The sequence below is a fragment of the Gopherus evgoodei genome, chromosome 23, assembly GCF_007399415.2.
Source record: "Gopherus evgoodei ecotype Sinaloan lineage chromosome 23, rGopEvg1_v1.p, whole genome shotgun sequence".
Lineage (NCBI taxonomy): Eukaryota > Metazoa > Chordata > Testudines > Testudinidae > Gopherus > Gopherus evgoodei.
Genome location: NC_044344.1, coordinates 3924361 through 3947373, shown reverse-complemented (window position 1 = coordinate 3947373; position 23013 = coordinate 3924361). Strand labels below are relative to the sequence as shown.

The window sequence follows — 23013 nt, the reverse complement described above, 5'->3', positions numbered from 1 at the left end:
AGCTCTAACGGCCATCCAAGTCCGTCTTGCCGCTCCATGCCTCAGCTTCCCCACCCAGCCTGGGTGTCCTGGTGAGGGGAGGGTGTCTGAGGGGTCTCAGATGCCATAGGTGGGCAAAGGGCAGATCCCAAGCTCATGGGTTGACAGAGCAGAGGGGGGGTCCCTTTGCAGCAAGTCATCCTCACCGGCCCAGAGACAAACCACCCAACACGGCTGGGAATGTGACACAGAAACATTTAATGTGGAAGGAGGTGGGGCAGGCCGCTGGCTGAGCTCTTATGCAACCTCTATGTACAGGTGATGCACCGTGCTGCTGGGTCCGGACCGTTGCCAGACATTATTGCTTAGGTGAGTTGACCCGGGAGTGGGGCCGCTTTGCCCCAATCCCCCCGTCAGGCTGCAGTGATTGTGTGTGCACATTGGGGGGGGTCGTGGCTGGTGCCAGGGGGACCTTGCCGAGGAGGTGGCCCCGCAGGGCGCCAGGAGGGAGGGAATCCCAGGGATCTGCCTGGAATCGGTGCCTGGGAACCCTTCCCCAGCAATCTAGCGCTGAATGGCCCCAAGTTGGGGAAGGGGTCACCCCGCCCAGGAGACAAGCTTTGCCCCATGCCCGTGCTCTGTAATGCCCCACCTCGGTGCTCCAATGACAACCAGACAGAGCCAGGGGGAGTGTGAGGCCGGGCTGTCGACCCACCTGGGGAGGGGGCTGCAGAGATGATCCGGGGGGTGGGGGGCTGCACTAAAGGGGGGAGTACAGAGCGGAGACTGGCATTGGTCCAGGGAAATGGGTGACGGTGTTCCCAGCCCACCAAGGGGCAGGGATGGCAAAGCCCATGGGGGAGGGAGGAGGAGCCGGCAAGGACCCTGGATGGGCAGGGAACCCCCTGGAGAGAGGGATGGGTCTCTCGCGCTTTGAGTCTCCCGTGGATCTGGCCGAAGATTCCTGAGGTTGGGTAAATGAGTCCATGGAGGAGCCACCAGTGCCGAAGAAACCTCCAGGGAGGCAGAGCTGAATCATGAGAAAACCCTCCTCCGCACCCCCCCTCGGTCCCACAGAAAACACAGGCCTGCCCCTTTGCTTTGACATGGACGATTCCGGCCCTGAGTGGTTAAAGGACAAACTCACGTGGTTTCCAAGAGGTCCCACAATTAAACTAACACATGGAGACACACACAGACAGACAGACACGCTACACGCAGTCTACATGCTCCTCCAAGCCACAAGGCCAGCTAGGAGCCTTTGGATTTCCACAGATTCTATGCATGCGGGATGGCATGGGCAGCAGTGTCCTCCTATCGGGAGCCGGGGGGCAATTGAGGCCCTCTCCCTGCGGCATCCCGGCCGGCTAGATCTGGAGTTGTCTTGTAGCCGGCTCATGGCTCAGTCTGGGGAGTGCTGCCCACCAGGGAAAAGACGGAGAAAGGGATAGGGCGAAGGGTTAGATGCAGCTGGGGGAATCTCCTGCCACTTGCTGCACTGCGGGGCTAATGACACACATGCTGCTGGGGAATCCGTCACCCCTGCTACAAAAACAAAGCCGGAGGGGGGAGGATCAGGCAGGCTCAGCCTAGACAGGAGGGTGGGAATTAATCCCCCACCTGCTTCTGTCCTCTGCTGGTCAACAAGATGGCAGAGAGGATGGCATTGGTGCCAGCCTGGGAGTAGTCACCCTCAGAAGAAACCCCTCAGAGTCCAGTGCAGAAACTATATTAGCCAAGGTGCTCCTAGCACAGGGAAGTGGTGAGGGGCAGGTTAGTGAGTGCTGGGCTGGGGCAGGCTACAGAGGCCCCGTCCCCACTGCCAGGAGAAAGAGGGTCAGTCGACTCAATTGCTCCCTTCAGATCTCCGTCAGGGCATCGGCGGGCACCAGGCCTCGTTTCTTGCCACTGGTCACCTTGAGGAAGCCCTCATTCTCCTTGCTTTTCCCCACGCCAACGCAGATCTGAGGGGGGGAGAGAGAAGGAGAGAGCGTGTCAGGCATGACACCAGCAGGACCCAGGCATCCAGCACAAGCCAGCTGAGAACAGGACACACTCGACACATGCCAGAGCCAGATCAGGGCCCACGTACACTGCTGGTCCATAGCATGCAGCCTCCTCCGCCCCCACCCATCTGTGCCTGATCCAGAGATCAGGAGCCAGCAGCAAGGGCTGGTCCTTAGATCAAGCTATAAAGGCTAATTGATGTTCTGAGCTCCGCAGGGCGGGAGTTCAGGTCCCAGGGGCGGGTGTTACAGTCAGATGCCAGGGGGAGAAACGGAGTAACCGGGGCCCAATTCCGCTCTCGCGCTCAGCGGTGTAAATGGAGGAAGGCACCACAATAAAGCGAATCTGCTAGAAGAAATGCTCTGAGCTGTCTTTTGAACACTCCCCCCGCACACACACTTTCTCTCTGTCCCTCGCCCACCCCGGCCTGGCGAGATTGACTCATTCATTGCAGCAACGGAGCGAGCAGGCGGCTGACGCCAGCGAAGAGCTGAGCGCGGGCGAGTTTGTGCCACCAAAGCCCAGGACCCCACTGCCAAGTAACAGCTTTAGACACGAAGCCAGCAGGGTCGAGGCTGCTGCTCTCAAAGCCCAGCAAACATCCTGCTTTGGGCTATCGCCCATCCCCTGGGCTGCGGGCGCTGGGCAGAGACAGGAATGTCCCCCTAGCAAGCTGTTCTGAATGCCCACTCGGCCCTTGACCGGAGGGAGGGGGCAGCCCCTTTCCAGACAGGGGAAGGGATCAGGATCCTTATTAGTGTCCCAGCAGTCGGGCCTGGAAGAGCCCTGTGGGCTTGGAGTTCAGCCCCGCTGCAGCCCCCCACCACAGCAGATCAGCTGGGAAGCTGCCATGGAGCTGGATTGCAGCCCAGGGCTCGGTCCAAAGGGTCTGTCCCGCCCGGCAGTTCTCGGCGAAGTCTCCAGCCCAAACACTGTGAGCCCCGTGTGCATCTGAGCAGGCATTACCCCCGGAGAAGAGGCAGGGCGACCGCTCGTGCAGCCACAGAAGCTGGAGGGGCTGGAGCACATGGAGAGTCACGGTCCAGGATTCACAGCAGCCTCCTTCGAGCGCCAGCGCCCCGGTGTGTGTGTGTGTGTGTGTGTGTGTGTGTGTGTGTGTGTGTGTGTGTGTGTGTGTGTGTGGCGAGACTAGACCCACTGACCTTGGGGACATGTAAGCACGTTGCTGGCCTCCCCACTGGGGTCACCTGCATCCTTGCAGCACAGGTCCTACACCCCCCACCGCACAGATCCCCACCACTCTGCCCCCCAGCAGGGACCTATCAGCCCCCCCAACACAGACCCCCCTGTCCTGTTCTGTCCCCCCAGTACAGACCCCCCAATACCCTCAGCACAGACACCCCCACCCCACTCTGTCCCCCTTCATAGACTCCCCCCGGCACAGCCCCCCTTCCTTATTCTGCAGCCCAGCCCCTTCTGCCAGCACAGACTGCCCGGCCGAGACCTCCCCTGCTCTGCCCCCCAGCCAGGCCAGACCTCCCCCCCCATACCTGGCTCTCCTTGAGGCTCATCTGTCCCTGCTCCTTGTTGCCGTAGAAGGGCCGGCAGCACCTCCAGACGCTCTCGCCCGGGCGCACTCTCTGCACAAAGTTGGCCGGGAAGAAGCCCACCCGGTCGCCGATCTTGCCCTGCAATGGCAAGTTGGGGCCGTGAGGTCGACGGCCCCCCCGGACTGAGCCTGCCAACCGGACCCCTGCTGCTCCGCCACGTGGAGACCCCTGCGCTGGGCACAGGGCCGACGGCCAGCGAGCTGGTGGCATGCGGGTGCCAACCACCGCAGAGCCCCAAGATGATGGCAGCTTCTGGCTGGGCTGGGCTCAGAGCAGGGAGCCAGGGGGGTGGATGGGTCGGTGCCCCTATGGGGCAGGGCTCCAGCTGGTATTGCTTTGAGCTGCAATTCCCAGCCAGGCTGGGACCCCACCCTCACGGTTAGCAACTCCATGGCCGATTACCCCCCCCTCCCATCGGCTGGTCGCGCTGGCGGGTCCCTCTTGGCATCACCCGCCAAGGGGGACGTGGCCAGTTTAACCAGGGGAGGAGGAGCTGGGCGGGGCAGGGGGGGGGAATGCAGAGGGCAGGCGCCAGAGAAGGAGCTTCCCAGGTGGGGGGCAAATGGGGGCGTTGTTAGACTGTGGCTCCATCACCTGGGAGAGTTCAGCTGCATCTCACACACACACCGCAACACTAGTGCCAGCCAACACAAACAGCAGCGCCTCACACACACACACACACACACAAAGCGCCGCCTATCACGCGCACACACACACACACACAGCGCGCTGCCCATCACACACACACACACACGGCACTGCCCATCTCACACACACACACACAGAGCACTGCCCATCTCACACACACACACACACACACAGCACTGCCCATCTCTCTCACACACACACACACACAGCACTGCCCATCTCTCACACACACACGGCACTGCCCATCACGTGCACACACACACACACACACACACACACACACACACGAGAGCGCGCTGCCCATCACACACACACACGGCACTGCCCATCACGTGCACGCACACACATACACACACACACAGCACTGCCCGTCGCGCACACACACACGGCACTGCCCATCATGTGCACACACACGCACACACACACACACACAGCACTGCCCATCTCTCACACACACACACATAGACACACAGTACTGCCCGTCACGCACACACACACGGCACTGCCCATCACGTGCACACACACACACACAGTACTGCCCGTCACGCACACACACACACACACACACACACACAGAGCGCGCTGCCCATCACACACACACACATGGCACTGCCCATCACGTGCACGCACACACATACACACACACACAGCACTGCCCGTCACACGCACACACATGGCACTGCCCATCACGTGCACACACACGCACACACACACACACAGCACTGCCCATCTCTCTCACACACACACACGGCACTGCCCGACACCTGCCCCCGCAGTAACCCGTTAACATGCCCCGTGGGCTGGAGGGGCGGCCGTGCCCGGTGCGGAAGGGCAGGAAAGCAGCGCACCCGGCTGAAGCCCATGGGGTTTGCCCCCGACCCCACCCTGCTGGCAGGCCGCCAGGCCCAGCCGCGTGTCTCGCACCCACACTCTCAGAGCCGCCACGTCAGCTGGGGGGGTCCGTCCCCATGGCAACCGGGAGAGGCCGCCCGACCTGCGCCCGGTGTGTGGAGCCGGGCACCTGCCCACCTGCTCCGAGGACGTGGCACAGCAGGGGGGACGCGCCCTGCCAGGGCGATGTGGGGGATCCCACCCAGGATGGGGGGTCGCCAGTGAAGCCCAGGGGGCGGGGACCCCAGCCGAGTCCAGGAGGCAACTCCAGTGTGAAGGGGGTGTAGACCCCAGTTCCCAGTCACCATGTCCTGAGTTAACCCTTCCTTCCGCCCCCCGATCTGCCTCTCCCGCCCACGCCCAGCCCCCCTGCTTGATCTGCCCCTCCACCCCTGCTCGATCTGCCCTTCCCTCCTCCCCCCCACTCCCAGCCCCCCTGCTCAATCTGCCCCTCCACCTTCCCCACCCCTGCTTGATCTTCCCCTCCCTTCTCCCCCCCACTCCCAGCCCCCCTGCTCGATCTGCCCCTCCACCTTCCCCACCCCTGCTCGATCTGCCCTTCCCTCCTCCCCCCCAACTCCCAGCCCCCTGCTCGATCTGCCCCTCCATCTCCGCACCACACCCCCCTGTCTTTCCCTCCCCCCACGCCCTCCCCACTCAATCTGCCCCTCCACCCTGTGCATGGGGGCCTGCATGTGAGGCTGTTGCAGCCTGCTCTCCCCCCCCAGGTGCCTGCAGCAGCATCTCGCTGGCTGGCTTCTGAGATAGGTTTATGGCCCCATTTATTTCCTTCCCAGCCCCTCCTCACTGCTGCAGTAAATATGGGAGCCCTGACCCCCGCGGGGCCAGCCAGGGGGGTGGGGCGGGGCAGGAAGTTGCTGGGGGGGGCTGATGTGGCCTTGGGGGGCCCCTCTTTGAAATCTCTGGCCTTTTTCTCCAAGACCCCAGAAACCCCTGAGCCCTCCCTGCCCAGCCCCCTGCTGTCCCCCAGCCCTTTGCACCCTCCCCGACCCCCACCCCATCCCCTCCTGACCCCCACACCCTCCCAACCTCCACACCTTCCCCAACCCCCCACCCCATCCCCTCCTGACCCCCACACCCTCCCCACAGCCCCCAGGCGCTCTCACTAACCTTCCACCAGTCTTCATTGGAGTCATCGACCAGCATGATCCTGTCTCCGGGTCTGGGGGGACAGAGATATGGGGACAGGGTGTGTGTGGGGGGGATAGGCCAGCCCCGTACAGCCTCCCGTCACCGGCATCACTACCCACCACAGGGCAGCTGGGGAGGAGACAGCTGCCCCCTACTCTCTGCCCCATGGCCAGGGGTGCCCTACCAGCACCACCCCCAGGGCAGCCAGGGTGGGTTTCACTGTGCTGGGCCTGGAGCCAAGAGACCCTGGTGCATCGGCCTGGCCCACCCCCCGACTGCTCCCGCTAGCCCATTCAAAGTCAGTGAGGGGCCAACACCTGCCCACAGCTCCCTCCTAGGGCTGCCCCACGGGGATTCAGGGCAGCCCCCCACCCCCTGGCTCGAACACACCTGCCTCGCAAGAACCTCTGCCAGCGCGTTCTGCCCCCGTGCTCATGGCTGCCCCCTAGGGGACGGGCACTTACTGCAAGGGCAGGTCGTTGTGCTCCTGGGGCAGGAACTTGTAGAGAGCCACGTAGGAGTACATGGGGGAGACGTCCTTCCGCAAGGAGCCCCCGGCAGCCTGCAGCGACGGAGAGCGAGGGCCCCAAGCCCAGAGTCACAGCCAGCCAGGGACAGGCCCGAGCTGGACTCATGCTCCCCATGGCCCGCGCCCATCGCCACTCACCCCATCACCCACGGCCGCTCACCCCATGGCCCATGGCCCACGCCCATCGCCACTCACCCCATCGCCCACGGCTGCTCACCCCATCGCCCATGGCCACTCATCCTATCGCCACTCACCCCATCACCCACGGCCACTCACCCCATGGCCCACGCCCATCTCCCCATCACCCACAGCCACTCACCCCATCGCCCACGGCCCGTGCCCATTGCCACTCACCCAATCGCCCATGTCCCATGGGCCCCACCCCATGGCCCACGCCCACTCACTCCATCAGCCGCGGCCACTCATCCCATCGCCCAGGGCCCATGCCCGTGGCCACTCACCCCATCGCCCGCGGCCTCTCACCCCATTGCCCGCGGCCTCCTATGCCCCATACCCATTGCCTACACCTGTGCACTCCAGCCCCATTGCCTAGGGCCCGTGCTCCATCCCAATCCCCACCCCCATGCCCTGGGGCAGGAAGCTTGTCGGGGCATCCTTTGGAGTCCAAAGGCACCTCAAGGAACCAGGGGATCCCCACCCCAGGGGCAAGTGGAAGGAGTCAGGGCTGCAAGGAACAGGAGCAGAGCCGACTCAGAGTCAGGGGAAGGAGCCAGCCGTGGCCCTGGGGTGGTGTCTGGGGGGCAGCTCCATGCAGCTGGCGGGCTTTAGGTGGGGTCTTTAGCAACACCGGAGCCAGCTCGGGGCAGCGGGAGGACGTGGGACGGAGCGGCGGGGACACAGGAGCCAGCTCGGGGCGGCGGGAGGACGTGGGATGGGGCGGCGGGGACACGGGAGCCAGCTCGGGGCAGCGGGGACACAGGAGCCAGCTCAGGGTGGCGGGAGGACGTGGGACGGGGCGACGAGGATACGGGAGCCAGCTCGGGGCAGCAGGAGGACGTGGGACGGAGCGGCGGGGACACGGGAGCCAGCTCGGGGTGGCGGGAGGACGTGGGATGGGGCGGTGTGGACACGGGAGCCAGCTCGGGGCAGCGGGGACACGGGAGCCAGCTCGGGGCGGCGGGAGGATGTGAGACGGGGCGGCAGGGACATAGGAGCCAGCTCGGGGAAGCGGAGGTGCCTGGGGAGCGACTGTGGGGGAAGGTAGCCAGGGTTAGCTGTGGGGGGACATGGGGCGCAGCTCACCTGCTGCTCAGGACTCTTCTCCTCTGAGCTGGGACCTTCGCCCTCAGGGGGGGCTGTGAACACTGAGAGAAAGGGAGACAATCAGCCCCGTGGGCCCCCCTGGCCAGGGCCGTGGAGTGGGGGAGCCGGGCGGGGGCTCTATTAAAGGGACAGCAGCCCCCCGCCCCATACCCTCCCCACGCTTACCGCTGTCACTGTGGCTCTCCTCCGCGCTGCCATCTGCATCCTCCCCGGCCTCGTCCTTCTCATTCTAGGGAAGATGGAGACACCAGGGGTTGGGTGGAGACTGGATGGGCTGTTCCAGCGCTGCCCCCGCTCCTCCCCAGTGCCAGCTGCACCCCTCTCCCTCAGGAATCTCCCATTCCCGAATGCCGTCCCCACCCTCCTCTAGAGGGTCCAGCCGAATGCATGTCTCCCTCGCCCACCCCAATCTCATGGCTGGGCTTGCGACCCGGGCCTGAGATGGGGACTGGGATGATCTACCAGGGCTGGGTCAGGATGGGCTGGAACAAGGGCCGAGGCAGATTCTCTCTGGAGGCTGCTGGGCGCAGACAGACCCTGTGTCTCTCTCTGGCTTCGTCTGTGCTGCCCAGTGGTGCCGTATGGGGGCTCGGTGCCCCCATCCTGCCCTGGCACGTACCAGGCTCCTGGTGGGTGACTCCGAGGTGCTGCTGAAGCTGGAGCGGTTCAGGTGGGCCAGCGAGGTGCCGTAGCGCAGTGTCTCGTAGATGGGATCCACCCTCCCGCTGGGGCCTGCAGAGACAGGGGAGGGTCAGGGATGCCAAGCCAGCCTGTAACCCAACCATGTGCTGGGAGACCCTGCACCAGGGGGAGGAGCTTGCTACATAAGGGGTGAGGCTTAACGCTGGAGGCCCTAGGATCCCCTTAACCCTCTCTCCTTGCAAGCGCTGTAATTAGGGTGACCAGATGTCCCGATTTTATAGGGGCAGTTCCAATATTTGGGGCTTTGTCTTCTATAGGTGCCTATTACCCCTCCACCCCCATCCCAATTTTTTATCTTTGCTATCTGATCACCCTTGCTGTAATCCCCCCTCCCTTCCCCCCCGAAGGGATCAGTAGCCCAAGAACATCCCTGGGGTCTGCCCTACTGCTCCAGCATCACCCACAGAGACCCCTCCCCAGGGCCAGTCACACCCCCCTGCTGCAGCTGGCATTTGGTAGATCCTGATTAAAGGGAACCTGAGGATTCATATGGCTCAGGATCCCTCCTCACCCCAACAACTCCAGTGGGACAGGGCTGGGGGGGGGGTCTCACCTGCAGGGGGTGACTCCTTGGAGCTGCTCTGCTGATGGTCCTGCACCAGGAGGGGGGAGCTGAAGTTGCGCCGGAAGGAGGTGGCCTGGCAGGAGAGGAAGGAAAGAGGGAGAGAAATGTAACAGTGACTGGGGGTGGCGGACAAGCCCCTCGGTCTGCCTGTGGCCCCATAGCCAGTGGGGCACCCTCCACCCCACTGCTGTGGTAGCCCAGACTCAGAGGCACCTCCAGACCAGCCTCATTTCCCCCCACCCCCCGAGGGGCCAGACAGATACAACCAGGCACATGGGGGCGACAGTTCGACTAGAAGTCAGAACTTGGGCTCCCAGCACCCCCGTCCTTGCCAGCAGGGGGTGGCAGCGTTCCAGGTCTGGAGATGCGCACGTGTGTGTGATGTTCCGGCCAGCAGAGGGCAGTTGCGTGCCCCCACCTATCATCCCGCCAGGGACAGAGGAGGGTGATGTTGCTCCCCCGGGGACCAGCTCGGCGGATGCTTACCGTCTTGCCAGGACACTGCTGGTGCGAGACCTCCTCCGAGCACCACAGGTGCACGCTAACCTTGCACGTTTTACACCGCAGGCCTTGCTTCGAATTGCCTGCAATACACCAAGCACACACAGGTGGTGGGTGAGAGAGGCCCCAGCCTGGGGGGTGAGGATGGGGCAGGGGAAGGATTTAGAAAATCCCTCATGGGGTCTCACTGTGGGAGAGGCATGAGAGCAACCAGGATTTGGAGCAGAGCCAGACCTTGGAGGTGAGACCCAGGAAGGAAAGGGCAGGATCAGAGTCCTTTGTACATTGTGTGGGGGGGAAGGGGGACGTCAGAAACAGCCCCACCCAGAGGGCACCCCCTCTGCAAGCTCAAGGAGGGAGAGGAATGAAGCTTGGAGCTGAAATAGCAGGAGGGCTTCAGGGCAGGATTGAGGGGCATCAGCAGATCTGGATGGGAATGGGGGTGCCCAGGCTGGGAAAGCAGGGGGCTGCAGGCTGGGATCGAGGGGCGGTGCTGGATGGGGATGGGGGTGCACAGGCTGGGAAAGCAGGGGGCTGCAGGCTTGGATTGAGGGGTGGAGGCAGAGCTGGGTGGGGACGGGGGTGCCCAGGCTGGGAAAGCAGGGGGCTGCGGGCTGGGATCGAGGGGCGGTGCTGGAGGGGGATGGGGGTGCGCAGGCTGGGAAAGCAGGAGGCTGAGGGCTGGGATCGAGGGGCGGTGCTGGATGGGGGTGCACAGGCTGGGAAAGCAGGGGGCTGCAAGCTTGGATTGAGGGGTGGAGGCAGAGCTGGGTGGGGACGGGGGTGCCCAGGCTGGGAAAGCAGGGGGCTGCGGGCTGAGATCGGGGACATCGGCAGAGGCCGAAGTAGCAGCACATCCCTGGGTTAGTTCGCCTGCCCTGGGAACAGGGTCCCCGCGGCACCCACCTACGATGAGCTGGTGGCACATCTCACACGGGTTGTGCTTCCTGAAGACGTGCTCCTGGAAGCTGTGCGTTCGCATGGGCTTGAGGGGCGCCAGGGCCCGATGGCAGGCGATGGGCGAGTGCTCGGCCCGGGGCAGGACAGCCTCGGTGGGCATCGGCGGGGGGGACGGGGGCGGCAAGGGTGTCGGGGGGCTGAGCAGCACCTCGCAGGGGAGTTTGAGCTCGCTGTTGGATCGCAGGAAGAAGTTCTCCACGCTCTTGCTACGCAGGATGGTCTTGAGGGACAGAGAGCGCTTCAGCCTCTGCATCTGGGGAGATGAGGGGGAGCAGAGCAGAGACCCGAGGAGCGTCACGGGAGGAGCAGCACCAGGCACGGGGGCTCTGACTGCTGCCCCCTACCCCACCCTCTACCCTAAGCCCAGCATCTCAGCCCAGCTCCCTCTCTCTGTGACCCCCCCTCCCAGGCTGCATCCTGCCAGGGTCCCCCAGGAACAGGCCCCAGGGGCGTCGCTGCCCAGCTGGTAAACGCTCAAGGCCGTGAATGGCCTGGAGCAGTTGGGGCGGGGGGGCTGGAAATGGGCCATGGAGCCTCCCCACATGCAGGCCCCAGCCCATCTGACAGCTGGGGACAGCAGCACGGTCGGGGGGTGTCTCTGTCCCAGCCCAGGCACCCACAGCACCACAGCTGGTGCCAGTCGCCCCCCTTGTTGGCTGGGGAGTAAATGGGCATGAAGGCCAAGCTCCCCTCTCATCCTGGGGGGGTTCTTGTGCTGAGGCAAATAGGCGGGGGGGGGGGGAGATGTGCCAGCCTCAGGCACCAGGCCATGGAGCCCACCAGGACTGCACAGAGTCCCCCCTCCCCAACCTCTCTGAGCTACTGATCCAGTAACCCCAGGAGAGGGAGGGGGACACAGACCACCAGCCATGGCTCTGAATCCTGCTCTCTGGCCTGGAATCTGCCCCCCCCCAGCCGTAATCTGGGTTTGGAGATGTTTTTGTTGAATCTGTTAATCCCCCTCCCCTGCAGAGGCAGCGTGAAGGCAGGGGCGGGAAGGGGGGCAAAAGAAACCCCATTTGGTGATGTTGGGGAGGAGCCGGCCCTCCCTTCATTGCAAAGGCCTCTCCCTTCCCCCCTCCACAGAGGAATGGGTTAGCAGGTCCTGCCTCCCCGACTTCTACCCCTCAGTTCCCATCCCCTACCCCATCCTGTCCCGCTCAGCCCCCTGCTCGCGAGGTACAGCCTGATCTACGTAGGGCTGCAGGGACCCCCTGCCCCAGCATCTGCCCACGGGCCAGCCAGGATCTCAGCACTTCCTGCACCCCAGAGCAGGCCAGGGACTCAGCCCCATGCATTTCCCACCCCAGATTCGGCTGGGGCTCTCGCCTCTCTGGGAGTGGAGGCAGGTGCAGAGCCGGATCCAGCTTTGAACCTTTAGGAGAGCAGCTGCACCTGCCAGGGATAAGGCAATCCCACCGACAGCCCCACTCCCACCCCTAGTTCCAACCCCCATCCCATAGCCACACCCCCATCACTTCTACTGCTCCTCCCTTTTTCATCTCAACCAAGGGTTAAAACCCTTTGGGTCACTGGGCCACTAATATTATCACTCATAGCTCCACCTTCTCCCCTTAGCCACACCCACTGCCCATGGCCACACCTCCATGCCTTAGCCACGCCCACTGCCCATGGCCACACCCACTTCCTGTGGCCACACCCACATCCATGGCTCCTCCCTTTCCCATCTGCCTCTTCCCAACCCCACTATGACAGCCTCATTCCCCCCCACCACATGCTTTGGGGTGCAGGATCTCCCCAGCCCAGTGACTGCTCTTTCCACAGGGATACAGGCCCCAAGTCTCCTGTCTCTCCCCAGCATGTCTGTCCTGGAGGCTGCTCCGGGGCAGGGAGGTGGAACATGTGGTGGGCTCCATGCCGCTGCACGTGGCACATGGGTCCCCAACCCATGAGATAATAAACCGGGAGAGACACCAAGCACAAGGCGATTAGCCACGGACAGGACCTGACACACACACAGAGCCTGGGGCTGCCGGCAGCCAGCTGAGGCCACAGCTCCGGAACTAATCGCCTGGAAGCCTGGTGGGAATTCAGTTGTTCTGGTCCTGGCTGAGCCCTCACTCCCCCAGGCCCTGTCTGAATGGGGATCAAGGGACCCAGTGTGGAGATCACCCGCTCGCCCGCAGCATCATGGGATCTGGGGTGCAAGCAGCCAGCGAGGCGGGAGGGGCAGGACTGGGAATCAGGACTCCCGCCCAAGGAACAGCCAGCATGAATAGCACACGCTCTAGCCCTGTGGGACCGTCCCTCCCTGCCTTGCTTTCCCCATCTGTGTGACAGCACAGACATCGCAGGCTAACCGCACCTGCTTTGAACCCCCAGCTGTACCCCAAGGCAGGCGCCACATGGGGCATCACGTCACTGTCGGTGCAGATCTGGGTCATGCTGTTGCCTTGCTGCATACTGTGTCGGTGGAGACCCCTCCATGAGCCAAGCCCTGCACCATTTGAGCTAAGGGGGAATCCCCATGAGCTGCTGCCAGTACAGGGCTCGTGACACACAGTTGAGCAGTGCTGATCCTGTCAAGCGGGGGTTACTGGGGGTTCAGACACAACTGCCAGTTCAATATAATAGACAGGCCCTTTCCTATCCTGCTGCCACAGGATAACAAGCCAGACACAGCCACAGTGGCTGAAGCAAGGGCGACATGAAATAACCCTCGCTGGGGCTGAGGTTTCAGATCAGCTTTGAATGAGCCTGGCACCCAGATCCATCCTGCCACTGGCTCGGAGCGATCTCTTGTCCTTCATTTATTCAAGGTCTGGCACAGTCCCCGCAGCCCTGCTGCAATGGCCCCCCTGGATGCCAGAGCCCACGTCTGCCTCGGCCACGCCTGCTCCCACCGCCGTGCCACCCAGGGACCCTGGGGCTGCTGCAGAGGAGGTGCTGGGGCTCCAAGGCTGTGTGCGTGGGTGCTGCAGCAGGGATCTTTGGGCCAGGGGGTCCCAGCGCCCGTCACCCCCCAGAGGCAGGCCCAGGGCTGTTCTCTGCCCACCCTGGCCAGCATGGGGCTGCAGGGCAGGGTGCTTGGCTCAGTGGGGGAATCGCACTGGGAATAAGGGGGAGGCCAGTGACCACCACTGCAAAGGAGCTGTGGGGCCAGGTTTTGGGACAGGAAGGTGCGAGGATCGCAGGATGCCCAGGGGGAAGGGGAGCCACCAGGCTAACCTGGCACAGCCACAATTTCTGGGCTATTCCAGAGTACCCAGCCCGGCTCACCGAATCTCAGCTGTGCGAGGGAGGGTCCCCTCTCACTTCCCATGGCCACCAGAGCCACATAAGGGGCTGCGTCACCTGGTCAAAACAAGGCAAAGGACAGCAGGACTTCTGGGTTCACGTCCCAGCTCCATGGCTGTTTTGCTGGGGATCTGGAGCAAGTCCCTTCCCCTACTCAGTGCCTCAGTTTCCCCATCCATGAGACAAGTGAGGACCTTTGCAAGGCACCCTTGGGAATGGACAGACGAGACATGCCTCGTACCCTGGGGGGCAGTGGGGGGAGGCACAAAATCCAGCATGCAGATGGGAACAATCGGCTGAGTTTTCAGGGCCATGTACTCAGTTGATGGCATTTCTTCGTCTGCCACACACTAGTTCTTGACCGCTGCGTCTGATCAATTCCAAAATCGCAGGCAATGTTCTAGGCATCTGTGGCCAGACCTCTGCTGATTTTGGAGGGACAGAAGAAAACCGAAAGGGGGACCGTGGGGGACACATGGAGCTCCTGCCGCCTGTTGAGCACAGACACAAGCACCTCTGCGGTTGTCTGGAGCTCAAAGAACTGGCTGAGGATGCTGTTAATGCCTTGTTACACACCTCAGCTCAGCTCATCCTCCCAAGAGTCTAGCAAGAGCTGACACCCTGAATGATTTACCCCGGGCCCTCCCCCAAATCATAATGGGGCACATGGGGGGGGGGAGATTGGGGGCATGCATAAAGGGCCCCTGCGGGGGGGGGGAGATGGGAGGTTTCTAGTATGGGGGGGGGCAGACAGAGCCCCTGGCATGGGTGGGAAGGGGGAAATGGAAGGCGCTGGGAGTACATACAGAGCCGCTGGTATAGACTCCTGGCCTAGGGCTGAGTCCCCTCCACATCACAGCCATACAAAGACCCTCTGCACCGGCAGAAATGCTCACCCCCCAACCCTGGTCACCCAGCACTCCCAGCCCCCTCAACCCTGGGGTACTTCCTGGCGGGGCTCACACGCTGAGAGATTTCAGGATGCCGGGGGAGAGCAGGGACACCCCTCCCCCCAGGGCAATATGCTTTGGGGACAGATCAGGAGCTCCGCAAGGGCACAAGGCAGGGGGCAGCTCTTGGCTGAAATGGGGGTGGTCTCTCTTTCCCTTGCATTGACTCTCCCACTCTCCTCATCTCCCTCCCTCTCTGCTAGCTGGAGCTCTGTGCTCCAGCGCGATCCATCTCCCTCCTCCTCCCCGGGGGGCAAAGCAGTTGGGGTGGGCAGGTGGCCTGTGCGCCAGCTGAGTCAGAGGGCCCTGCCAGCCCATGGGAGGCGGGTGGGCAGGCCTGAGGGTCCACTCCATCACTATCTCCAGACAGACCCAGTCCCAACTCAGGGGGGCGTTGGCAGCAGCGGGCAGGGTGCCTGGGAGGATGCTCTCAGGCAGGATAATGGCATGCTGCTTGGCTGGCATCCCGGTCCCTCCTCGGGGAACAAAAGGTGATTAACCATGAGCACAGGGACTTGTCGAGAGATCTTAATTAGACTGGAGTGGGGGAAGATGCCAGCCTGGGGAGGGGAGGAGTGAAAGCCTCCTGCCACCCCAACCCCAGGCTCTGCTGATGCCACTCCATCCCAAACCTCATGCAACCCCCCTTCCTGCTCTCCTTTGGGGTCTGCCTGTTTGATGGGTCCATGGACTGGATCCACAGTTGGCGTGAACACACCCCGCTGGAGTCCAGCTCATTTCCACCCGCCCAGCAGCCGGTCATGGGCACCCAAGCAGGATTCCACCCCCTGCGCACCGCACCTACTCCACATCCCCACCCCCCAGTCTCCATCAGAGACCATCTATCCCAGCCCGGATCTCCCCACACAGCCTGGATCCTAGATCCACCCACCCAACCACCCATCCCGCCACCCTGTGCCCCCTCTTGGAGCAGCCCCAGAAGCTCCAGGGCTGCGTCTGTAAGGGGCCGGCACTGATGAAAGGACAATTTCCACCCATATGGAAAGGGAAGAGCAGCTCACCAGTCAGGATTTGCCCCCACTTTCCAAAGTCCCCCGACTTCCCTTGCAGGTCGGGATTGAGAAGGCATCAGCAGAGCTTGTGGGGGCAGGGCTGAGATATCAGGGGTGGCAAGTCGGGATTGAGGGGCACCAGCAGAGCTATAGGGGGACAAGGTTGAGAGAGCAGGTGTGGGGAGAGGGGGGCAGAGGGGTTAGCCAGTCACTCCCCTACACTCCCAGGTGACTGGCCAATTTCACTCTTTCAGTAGCACTAAACTGATCTGCCGTCCCTCCCCCCCGTCCCTCCCCAGTTAAAACCCTAATCCCCAGAGTCTTTCTTTAATCGCCTAACATCTGCGTGGACATGTGGGTGTCTACAGCTGGCTGCTTGTCTGCAACTCCCCCCAGCTTCTCTGCCTCTGGGCAGTGAAATCTCCCTGCGTCCATTCCAATCCCAGCTCCCCCACCCTCAGCGCTGGGTCGCCCCCAGAACTGGCCTGTGCTTTAGGGGTTGGGGGTAAGTCTCCAGCGAGCCCTAGGGCTGCGATTGGAGGGGGGGCACTGTGCCAGGGTCGCGGGGTGGTTTGTTATTGTAGGTTGCTGGTGAGGGCTAGGCACAGTTCCCTGCTGTGTTTATTGTAGGGTTGCTTCTGACTGCTGGGCTGTTTCATGTCGGGCTGTCCTCATAGGTGCCAGGCTGGGAAGGTGGGTGTTTCGGGGAGGATAGTAAATGACAGTGAGGACACAGACCCCCACCCAGGTGATCCCTCCCTCGCCCACCCATGCCCCTTTAATTGGATGCTCAGAAAAAGCTGGCAAAGCCAGAATCAAAGCAGCCATCTGAGGATGCGAGAGAGATTCCCGAGGCCGTGGCAGGGAGGGAAGGGCCAGGAGCCATCCACAGCTCTCGCTTTTATCCCTCAGCCACTCCCCTGAGCTATAAAGCCCGATATTCGCTGACACCCGGCCCTACCCCGAGCTCTATTTTTAATCTGCCCTAGATGCCGCTGCACAGAGTGGAGGAAAAGGCAGCAGGTGCTGCAGTTCGGAGACGGGATGAGCCCAGAACGCTGCCCCCTCAAACGCCTTCCCAAAACCTCTCCCCTCCTGAAACAAAACCACCCCCCACGCCTGGCACGTGCCCCTTGCAGGGGCTGACCCCAGCCCTTGGTGCATGAGGTGTTACTGCGGGAGCTGGCGGGAGGCGCAGACACACAAACCTGCCACTCGAGGGGGCCAATGAGCCCTGATGCCGCCGTACCCCGGTGTGAGGGGAACACTCCTCCTCTGAGAGATCTGGCGTCACCCAACCCACCCCACGGTTCTCCAGACAGCCAGGTGCCAGCGGGACTCGAGCCAGTGGCCCCTGGAGCTGAAAGAGGAACCCATTGGGCGGGGAGGATGTAGGAGTTGGCTGCAGTTGCTGGGGCAGCCAGCAGAGGGAGCTGCCCAAGCCAACCAGTGCTGCATGATGGTGAGATATTAACTGGATTCTTGGCTAGCCAGGGGTAGTGGGGAGGCAGGGGAATAGCCCTTAACCCTCAAAATCCATAATGGCAGCTCTCCGTGGCCTACTGTCTCCAGGCGGCTCTGCTCATTTCTGGGGCATTGGATGCGCTGCAAGGCCAAGATCCGGCCCCAGACAGCCCTCCGCCCTGGCCCAGACGAGGCCAGGATCAGACCCCCTGCCCTGGATCCAAACTCCACAGCTGGGCACCCAACCCCAGAATGGACTAAAAACCCCAGATCCAAACATCAGGAGATATTCAAAACCCAGTTCCTGCTGCCAGCTTTGCAGATTGGGTCCCTTCTTGAGCACTGCGACTGATGTGACTTGCTGCATCACGTCGTTCCCCCTCCACCACAAAGCCCCAGTTCCTCCAGAGGAGCGTGAACCAGGGCAGCCCTCCTGGCATGCTACCTCAGCTCAGCGGAGGGGGTGGATGCCCCGTCGTGCCTCACCGTGTGCCAGCTCTCAGAACCAGGGCACCGGATTTTGCATCATGACATTTACCACCTGGATCAAAGAGGGTTAATCAATCCATCCTGGGGCAAATTCACCCACTGCAGGGCAGGAGCAGCTGGCAGCCGTGGGAAAGGGAGAGGGGAAGGATCAGGCCCCTTCCAGCCGCTGAGCTTTGCTGCCAGGTTTGATGTGGGTCAGAACCAGCACCAGAGAAAGCCCCAGGGGATCCTGAGGCCGAGGTATCAGGGGGCCCCAAGAGGCCGATCCTGGCCCTGCCCCTCTCTAGTGTCAATCGCCTTCTCTTCCCCCCGTCCTGCCAGGATCCCAATCCCACTGCACTGCCCACTCCCATGACAGGGCTCTGGCAATATCACCTTCCCTCTATCCCGCCCATTGGGCACTCACTCCCTCTCCCATTGCCCTGCTCCTCCGTGGGGCACAGAGCTCCGGGGGCTGCTGGGGGAATTTGCAAGCCTCACCCTCCAGGGATCCTGGAATGCGCTGTGGCCAGGCACCATACCCCTGCGGGGGGATTGGCCACAGGAGCCTCAGGCCACAGACCCACCACGCCAAGGAGGCCGTAACTACGAGGGGAGACGGTCACACCCATCGAGCTGCAGACCCCGCTCCTAGGAGGGGGGGACGTGGGCAGAGATTTCGCCAAGGGGTGCCCGTCGTTCTGCAGAGCACAGGGCACAGGCAGGGCAGAGGGCACTAGCTAAAAGCTGCTGAGTCCGCAGTGCACAACTGAGAGTTCTGATTGAAATCCTCCCTCATCACCGGGCCTTCCTGATTTCGGGGCCCAATTCCTACTGCCCTGAGCCTGATTCCCCACCATGACCCAGGGGCCTCGCTGCCCCACGTCCGCACATGGCCACAGGTTCCCCACGCTCCCCATACCAGCACAGAGCGAGTGGCGAAAGGACCTGGCAGCCTTTGTGTCTGCTCTGTGCTCTGGCTGCAGGTGGGGTGGGGTGGCAGGAGATAGGGCCCGTGGATTCCCCAAACATGCTGCCAGGCTGCTCCGAGGTGCCGGAAGGCTGCCCAAGATGCCTACGTGCACAGCCGTGTCTGCTCTGAAGTGGGTCAGGGAAAGGAGCAGAGGATTCTACCTGGCAGCTGGTCCAATCTTTATAAGCCAACAGACAGGTTTTTAAATGGAGAATGAATTTGAGTGGCAGGAAAGTTTATTTGGCAGCTCCAACCCCCTTTCCCTGCAGTGGGATAAGCTACAGAAATCTCCCCCGCCCGCCCCCAGGGGTCAGCAGGCCCAAGGCCCAACCGGCTCCTTGCCACACCCTGCTCTCATCTGCCCCTTCTGCAGTAGCTGCAGAAGCTCCCCCACTCCCCCTGGCTGGGTCCCTGGGGAGATCCAAGGTTTGAAAAGGGAGAGACAATCAGGGTGGAGATCCCAGGACTGATCAGCTATTGTGTGAGCTGATCAGCAGCCTGGAGGAGTCCTGGCCTCAAGGAAGGGTAAGGCCCTAGGGCTGTAGCAGACCTGGGAGCGGGTGCAGGGGGGCGCAGGCAGATGCCCAGCTGGCGAGATCCTGGGGACAAGGGGTGGGAATTTCAAGGCCCCTTGAGTCCAGTTCATCAGACTCCCATGGAGGCACTCGGCCCTTTGAGGGAGGGGAAGCCCAGCAGCCCCCAAGGAAAGTGCCAGGGGTCTCTGCTGGGGCCTCTAACCACCCCCATCCGGCCCCCTCCCACAGACTCATCCCGACTGGCCTCCAGATTCCTGGATCCTCTTCCCATTCATCCTCCTTTGGCAAAACTCTGCTCCTACTTACATCGGGGTCCAAGGCAGGGGAGGGGGTTACTCTGGATTTACACTGGGGTGAGGGCCCACTTCCTGCCAGCCCCCCATCCCAATGGATCCCTTGGCCCTCCTCCCCTCCCCCTCTCCCCCACCTCCTTGGAGGAAAGGCCGGGACAAAGTCAATGGGACTGTGGCGTCAGTTTCCTGGGGTTCCCACCACTGCACTGAGCCAGGCTTCCCCAGATCCGGCCTTAGTATTGTGTCTCCCCCGCACCCCCCATTCCCTGCTCTATGCACAACACAGCATGGGGCATCAGCACTGCAGCCCCTCAGGGTATCGCAAAACCGATCCCCCAGGGCAGCTCCCCCATGTTGGTCACCATTCAATGCCAGGCTGAAGGTGTAGGGGGCTGGAATTTATTCAGCACTAATCCGGCATTTATTTGCGAGTCCCCTGCTGGGCAGTGGGGTGACCTCACCCCCTCATCCGCCACGGAGCATTGCTGTAGTAACTAGACCTGCTGGGATTCTGCACCCACGCCCCCCTTCCCTGCCTCCCACCCCCATGGTGCTGGGGAGTCCCCAGGTTAATGCTCCAGAATCCACCTGCCCCATGCAAACAATGCACCCATCTCTGTGGCATCTGATCTCGTCACAACCCTGATTTTGCTGTGTTGAGAGATGAAAATTATGCTCTAGAGTCTGTCTCTGCCCGCCACAAAACCCACCGCCTCTGGACTGTACGCCCAGCCTCCCTCCCAAACCCACTGCCTCTAGGCTGTGCGCCCAGCCTCCCTTACGAGTCACAACCACACGCGATCCATTTTACTCCGACGTGATTCCAAGGCCGAGCGTAACCTGCAGCTACTCCACGGATCGGTGACACACCAAAGCTGCTGACAGCACCTTTTGCTAAAGGGAAACGAGGCCTGATTCTGTTTGCATTTACACTGGTGCAAAACCAGAGCCACTCCACTGGCATCAGTGCAGCTACTCCTGATTTATACCAGTGCGAGAGCAAAATAAACAAATCACCCTCTGAACTTTTCCCCATTACAATCCTCTGCTCATGCCAGGGCGGCCCTGGGGCTCCCCTAGCTCAGGGCCATTGTAAAATCTGCACCCCCCTTTCCCCCTGCAGCTCAGATGTAAGCCCTAGGGGTCAGCCCACCATTACACTACTCCAGTATTACCCCCAGGGAACTCCACTGAACTCCCAGGAGTTATGTCAAGCAAAACTGGGGGGGTATAAAGAGGATCAGATTGGGAATCCGGAGGCCCAGTTTGTGCTCCAGGTCTCGCCTTGCTGCTGTATTTGCTTGAATTGATTTGATTTGAAGCTGTGTGAACCCCAAACTCCCACATTTAAATCTCCCGCTGAATTCGTTCTCATCTTTCCCCCCAAACCGCTTCTGATTGCAAGTGAAGGAAGGGGCTCCCGCCTCTCTGCTCCGGCTGCTCAACATGCACAGATGATGCCAACAAAGCCTGCAATTAAGCTGGTGGGAGAACAAGTGACATTGGTGCAGATACGCACGGAGCTACATGGCCTCATCCCAGACATCCCCATGCTAAACCGCAGCAACCCTTTGGACCCCTGCCTCACCCCCGCCAGCCTCAAATGTGTGGCACCCCCCGTGCCACGCGAGACATCCCCTCTCCCATGCACCCACCCGCCCACATATGATCCAGGGGTAGGGTGACCAGACAGCAAATATGAACAATCGGGACGGGGAGTGGGTGGGTAATAGGAGCCTGCATAAGAAAAATACCCCAAAATTGGGACTGTCCCTATAAAATCGGAACATCTGGTCACCCTAGCCAGGGGAAAGCAGAGAACCACAAACACCAGAGCAGTCCCAGCTGTTTTCTATTTAAATCCCATTTGCCTTTTAAATCGCTGAGGTCAGGAGAGAATCCAGGCTCCAGCCTGGACGCCCGGCAGTTTTTACAACCCAGTTGTATTTTAAGCAAAACAATCTCCTCCCCACCCCCAGCAAGAGTTTAAGCCAAATTATGCAGCAAGCGGAGGGGGGGGGGGAAGGAAATCAGCCAGCCCTCCTCGGCTTTTATCTGATTTGCTTGGCCCTTGGGTTGCACAACCGGGGGCGGGGGGGTTCAGCCCAATTCCAAGGTTGCGCTCACATCTGGCCAGGGAAAGCCACCCAGAGCCCCAGAAAAGGGCGGCTCATCCCCACAACCGGCTGGTGGCGGCTGACCCCAGCAAGCCAAACCACCCAACCCGGGCAGTCAGCGACTGAACTGGGGCAGCGTGACACTGGGGATCCATCATTTGGAAATCGAGCTGGGGGGGATGCATTGACCCCCTCCCTTTCAAGACGCGATGACACGTTGCGGGGGGGAGGGGGCTGGGACTTCAAGTGAATGTTTTAAAAGGGGGGTGGGGACATACGTGCCCCCCGGTCTATGGGTCGGAGAGTTACCTTCGTTTCGTGGAGGCTGGAGATGGTGCCCGGGGACCGCTGAGCATCTGGGTTTTGGGGGTCATTCTCCTTTTCGGTTAGCTCCGTCATGATGCTGGTGCAAATAGGTCAAGATGGGGGCGGGGGAAGATCCCCCTCCGACCTCTCTGGTTTTCAGAAAAAGAATAAAAACCCGCCTGGGTGCTCCTGGGGGGGAAGGCAGCCCCGGCTCGCCCTGTCCACACTTGGAAATCGAATTCCTTGATCGCCCCTTTTATTAACTCGATTACAATAAATCCTCCCCCCAGACGCGTAGCAAATCCCGGCCCCTGGCTTGTTCCAGGCACCCACCGAGCCCGAGCCCGAGCCCACTCTGGGACCCAGCCAGGCTGCTCGGCGCTGGATGCGGAGTGCCCGAGCGCACCGTGGGGGACACACGTTTGATTTAGGAGGCTGCCTGGCTCCGCCCCCTTCGCTTTACGAGAAGTTTATTAACCTCGCTCGTTCTTTGGCTATGCTAATGAGGGGGCCGATTGCCTCCTGCCCATTGGCTGCCCGGCAGGGGGCGGAGCGGTCCCTCCGCGCCCCGGCCCCAGCCTCGCTCAGAAGTTACTCGGGCACCGTGGGTGCTGGTCGGTGTTAGAGCAGCCCTGGGGGCGAAGGTGGTGCCGCACCCCCTGGCTTGAAGCGGTTTCCATCATATCCAGGGGTTACAGTTTGGGCTTCAGTGGCTCTCAGCACCCCATCCCTCCCATACAAATAGTCCCAGTGCCCCTGCTCCCCGGGGGGGGGGGCAGTATCTTCTGTGGGATCAGGTGGTGTTTTGGGGGGTTTGCCGCTCCTCCCGCCATCTCCCCTCAGCCA

The 23013-nt window shown here is 61.9% G+C and overlaps 1 protein-coding gene across 1 annotated transcript; it reads right to left on the bottom strand.

The window, feature by feature from the left end:
* Positions 1-233: 233 nt before the first annotated feature.
* Positions 234-22564, bottom strand: STAC2 (SH3 and cysteine rich domain 2). Its single transcript, XM_030541306.1, has 11 exons — positions 22171-22564; positions 10736-11042; positions 9815-9912; positions 9317-9401; positions 8681-8793; positions 8227-8290; positions 8041-8102; positions 6713-6810; positions 6228-6279; positions 3498-3635; positions 234-1943 (listed from the first exon to the last, which is right to left on the bottom strand). Exons 1-11 carry the CDS (start codon positions 22258-22260, stop codon positions 1839-1841), a joined length of 1212 nt encoding a protein of 403 aa, XP_030397166.1. The 5' UTR covers positions 22261-22564; the 3' UTR covers positions 234-1838.
* Positions 22565-23013: the final 449 nt, after the last annotated feature.

Excerpts from the sequence above, each read along its gene's own strand:
- STAC2 (XM_030541306.1), bottom strand. The coding sequence starts at position 22,260 with ATGACGGAGCTAACCGAAAAGGAGAATGACCCCCAAAACCCAGATGCT. Across the intron at positions 8,794-9,316 it reads CAAGGAGTCACCCCCTGCAG|GCCCCAGCGGGAGGGTGGAT; the intron begins GTGAGACCCCCC and ends CTGTCTCTGCAG. Across the intron at positions 6,811-8,040 it reads AGAAGAGTCCTGAGCAGCAG|GCTGCCGGGGGCTCCTTGCG; the intron begins GTGAGCTGCGCC and ends CCGTCGCTGCAG.